At 38.5% G+C, this 4,477-nt stretch overlaps 1 protein-coding gene across 1 annotated transcript; it reads left to right on the forward strand.

The window, feature by feature from the left end:
* The first annotated feature begins 318 nt into the window (after positions 1-318).
* Positions 319-3,056, forward strand: LOC106944003 (ATP-binding cassette sub-family A member 2-like). Its single transcript, XM_015027280.1, has 4 exons — positions 319-327; positions 420-778; positions 2,332-2,491; positions 2,846-3,056. Exons 1-4 carry the CDS (start codon positions 319-321, stop codon positions 3,017-3,019), a joined length of 702 nt encoding a protein of 233 aa, XP_014882766.1. The 3' UTR covers positions 3,020-3,056.
* The last annotated feature ends 1,421 nt before the right edge of the window (positions 3,057-4,477 follow it).

Genomic DNA, 4,477 nt, shown 5'->3' on the forward strand with positions numbered 1-4,477 from the left:
AATAGCTTTGTGTACAGAAGGCAGCAGGTGGCCATTTCTGTAAAGCAAAGAGGAAACATCTTGCTGTCTGGATAAAAAGCTGCTCTGTTTTCTGTTTGTGTGGAGGGAAATGCTTTGGAGTTTTCTGACCTCAATAGATGCTCAGTCCACAAATCAATGTTTTTGTGTGACACACAGTTTTATTTAAGAAAGTGACAGGCTTATGGAATGGATGAAGAAATCGGTCTGCAATCCCTGATTGTCCTGATTTTACTGAGTAAAAGAAACCCTTACAAAACAATTTAAATGTAACAGATGAATAATATAGATTTTTGCACCATGTTAAAAGTAACGGAACAAAGTAATTCTTCTCCAAGGAAAAAAAAACATTGTATTGGCTTTTAAATGTTATTTTAAGTGACCAAAGTGTGACTCTGTAGCTTCATGCGGAGCAGGCCGGCCCTGTGGCCCCCCTGTCCCAGTCCCAGCTGGGTGCCCTGCTGAAGGACCTGGCTGATGTGGAGAGGCTCCTGAAGGACGTGGACCTGCTGTCTGGACTGGCTCGCCTGCTCCCCAAAGGAGCATGCGCCGGGCAAAACCCAGTATCCACGAGCAACGGAACGTGGCCTCTGAACACCACCACATGGAGCATCAACACAACAGATGTTCCCAGAGAAGACGGAGAGGAGGGGGCAGAGGGCGGAGGGAAGAAGGAGGGGGAGGAGAATCCTCACTCTCAGTTCTCAGCGTTTGTTCAGCTGTGGGCAGGACTGCAGCCCATTCTGTGTGGGAACAACAGGTGGGTGAAATCTCAACATGAGTCAGTGAAAGCTCCGACCTAGAGCAGGACCAGATAACATTATTTTATACTAATGCAGTCTAATGGTTTTGGAATAAAGTCCAAATTAAGAAATTAAAACTGGGTCAAAAAAGGTAAAAAAAAAAAAAAATAAATAAATCAATCAATTAACGGAAAGTCATCAGCTAGTTCAGCAATCTATTATTTATTAACTTAAGCATAGACTCAACAAAAGGCCATTTGCTTAAAGAACAGTTCATTCAGACCTAAGGAAGGAAGCCAAAAGATTTTGTATTTAAAATGAGCAATTACTTAAATATTTTCCATCCAAAACTCTTCAAGTGGCTGTTTTAGCTTCATCTAGTCCAAATTTAATTAAAAACAAAAATCTCCTACTAAGCATCTTTTGCATCATCCCCAGGTCAGAACTATACTGTGCTGATGAAAGTGTTGAGCTCTTCACATGTTGATGTTAGAAGTGTTTTTAGCTGCAGCCTTTGCTCCAAATGATGAGGCATTCACTAAAGGAATGTTCTTATTGCAGTTTAGGCAATAAAATATTTTTCTTATTTAAACGGATACTTAATTATTTGTTTATTTGCATCTTCTTATAATTAATAAATCAAACAGTTTCTTATATTTAACAAGCACTTAAGCAATCTGATGATAATCTTTGGTCTTCACAAAAAATATTTACTATGTGTCGAAAAAGATTCATTTCTTTTCAGAGATGAGAACAGTTCATTTGAATTTCCTGAGAAAAACTGTTCTCCCCTGGAAACCTTGCTAAGCCTGGTGGTCGGGGCATGGAGGCGGTCCGCCAGCAACCCACTGTGTTTTTGTTTTATATATGTTAAGTTGACAGGAAATGTAAAAATATTACTGGGTAATTATGTTACTGGAAGACATTGCCAACAATTCCTAAATTCACAACTACAATCTTAAAACAACAAATAAAAAAATACAATTAAAATAAATATCAGTTATTTGCCCTTCTGATAAATCCAAAGTAAGTCATCAGCTAGTGGATCTAACACCATGTAATGCTGATCACATTTACAACCGGACCATGGCATAAATGAACTAAGCAGCTCCTTAAGCTGCCCTGTCATCATGTACTTCTAGACTCATAGACTTGGAACACAATCTCACTCTGATCAGGATGGAGTTCTGGAGAAGCTCTGAGGACAAAACAGAAGATAGGATTGTAGCCTGTTGCTACATGCATAGCTCTGTCAAAGTACGCCAAAAGGGCTGAAAGCCAGTGGAACATTTCCATGTATATTTGACCTATTGCTACTATTTTGTATCATGACTGTAGAGGAGAAACTAGCAACAAGGTCTTGGAAGACTTATACAGTATATTATATTATATATATTATATTATATTATATTATATTATACTTATATTATATACCTTATACAGCAGACTCATGTATAAGGTAGGAAACTGAATAGTAGCCATAGTAACAGCTGGTTTTAATGTAAAAGACGGAAAAGTGATTTTCTGTGATTCAGTAGAAGACTTTGATGATGACTTACTTTTATTTCAGGATCATTGAGCCAGAGGCGCTGAAGCAGGGGAATATGAGCTCACTGGGATTCACCAGCAAAGAACAAAGGAACCTGGGCCTCCTCGTTCACCTGATGACTACAAATCCCAAGATCCTCTACTCCCCCATTGGCTCTCAGGTGGACAAAGTGATTCAGAAGGTAAGTAGGCAGCTGGTATGGAGCATGTTATATAGAATTACTCACAGCATATCCCAGTCCATATCTGACATGTTTGGCATTCAGTTCCACAGATCAGAGAGCTCTGAACCAATCAGAGAGCTCTGAACAGAGGATTCGAATAATTTTACCGTCTGCATCTTGATATAACCAAGATTCAGTAAAAAACTTTCTGGGCAGAGTTTAATTCTTTTAACTCTGGTTTGGTTGAGAATTGACTCCTTAGGCCTCTGACCAAGCAGACTGGAGAACTCGGCAACGTTTGTAGATGAGAGTTTTAGAAAGGACATAGTGTAAAAGTCAATATAGTTGACTTTGTTCTCTTTTCAATCCTAGGCGAATGAGACGTTTGCGTTTGTTGGGAATGTGACTCACTACACCCGGGTGTGGCTGAACATCTCTGCCCAGCTCAGGACCTTTCTGGAGGAGGGCCGCCTGCAGAGCCATCTGCTGTGGCTCCAGCAGGTACACAGTGCTGCTAAGTTGTACAGAAATGTTTTCACCTGTTGAACATTCTCATTTTCTTACTGTGTTACAACCTGAGACTCTAAGTATTTTAGTGGGATTGCTTTGCTTTGTACACACCAACACAAAGTAGCACATTGGTATGGAGCTAAAACGGTTTCAAAATTCACAAATGCAAAAGATCCACAAATGCACAGAACAAGATTCACACTTACGAGCTCCTTCTGGCCTGTCAGTTGCACTGCATTTGTGTGTGAATTTTGAGACTCCCCCGACTTCTCACAATTCAGTCTTTTTTTTAAATAAATGGTCTATCTGATTGGGTGATCAGCAACCAATCAGATAGCTTCCTTGTTTCAGCCAATCATATGAATAGAGCCCTAGTTGGAGTAACCTATTTTTCAGCCAATCACATTAACCCATTCCAACAGCGCTGTAGCTTTGATGAAGCACCAACAGTTTAGTCCTCAGCCTGGCTTCTGGCAGCGACAGAGGAGCGGAAAGTGAAATATCTAATATATTAGCTATTTATCTCCATGTTATCGTTATTAATGTCAATCGATTTAATTGTGCAACTTTCATCACAAGTCAGCGATCTTCAGCACACCTAACTCCTATATTAGCGCATCAGCATAGCTCTCGTGAGTAAGCTATGCTACCGAGCTATGCTAGCACTGCATGCTAATAGCATTAGGCTGGCGTCTTTCTACATAGTTGAATTTATTCAAGATAATAATAGGCTTTGTATATTATGAATTCTTATAAAGCCCTGGTCCTTAAATGATAAATTATCATAGCAGTGTAATAATTCACGCAAGTCATGCTTTTCAGAAACACAAAGTGATTTTTTTTTACTTATCATACAAAGCATAATATGCAAAAATATGTCCATTTCAAAAATACACATTGTGCATCACTCTTAATTTTATTGTTAGCGGGAGCTGACCTTTACTGTTTTATCGTCAATCTGTGATGTTTCGTCTTTGCTTTTTAGTCTTTGACATTATCAGTAATGCCCAGCTCTCACTGAGAAAAAATAAATACATTTCAGAAAACTGGGGGATGATAATTCATACATCGTTTGTGTAATATATTCGGGTTCTTGTCTAATACTTTACATGAAGGATCGATCCGGACGCCGATGTTGACCCTTTGGTTGTTTTTAATTGTAACCTAGACAATAGAACCTAACATCACAACCTTACATGTGCTGGTGGGTATTAGTATAACCCCACTAACTAGAACCAGCATCAATACATAATAAATATGAATATATTACAGTTTATATTTCATAGTATTTAAAAAAAAACTTTCAACGTTATAAACTAGGAGGTAGCGCTGTTATTTTGAAGTGTAGCAGGTTGATCTGTCTTATTTTTGAAAGCCATGTTTAAACTGCAAGGATTGATGATGTCATCTTTACTGCATTATCTCAATCTCAAATTTGGATTTGTTTAAGTATGCATATGAATTTGAGACAATCGTTACTTCAGATTTTTTTGA

Source organism: Poecilia latipinna, unplaced genomic scaffold, assembly GCF_001443285.1.
Source record: "Poecilia latipinna isolate Pla-1442-1.1 unplaced genomic scaffold, P_latipinna-1.0 Scaffold6586, whole genome shotgun sequence".
In the NCBI taxonomy this organism is placed as follows: Eukaryota; Metazoa; Chordata; class Actinopteri; order Cyprinodontiformes; family Poeciliidae; genus Poecilia; species Poecilia latipinna.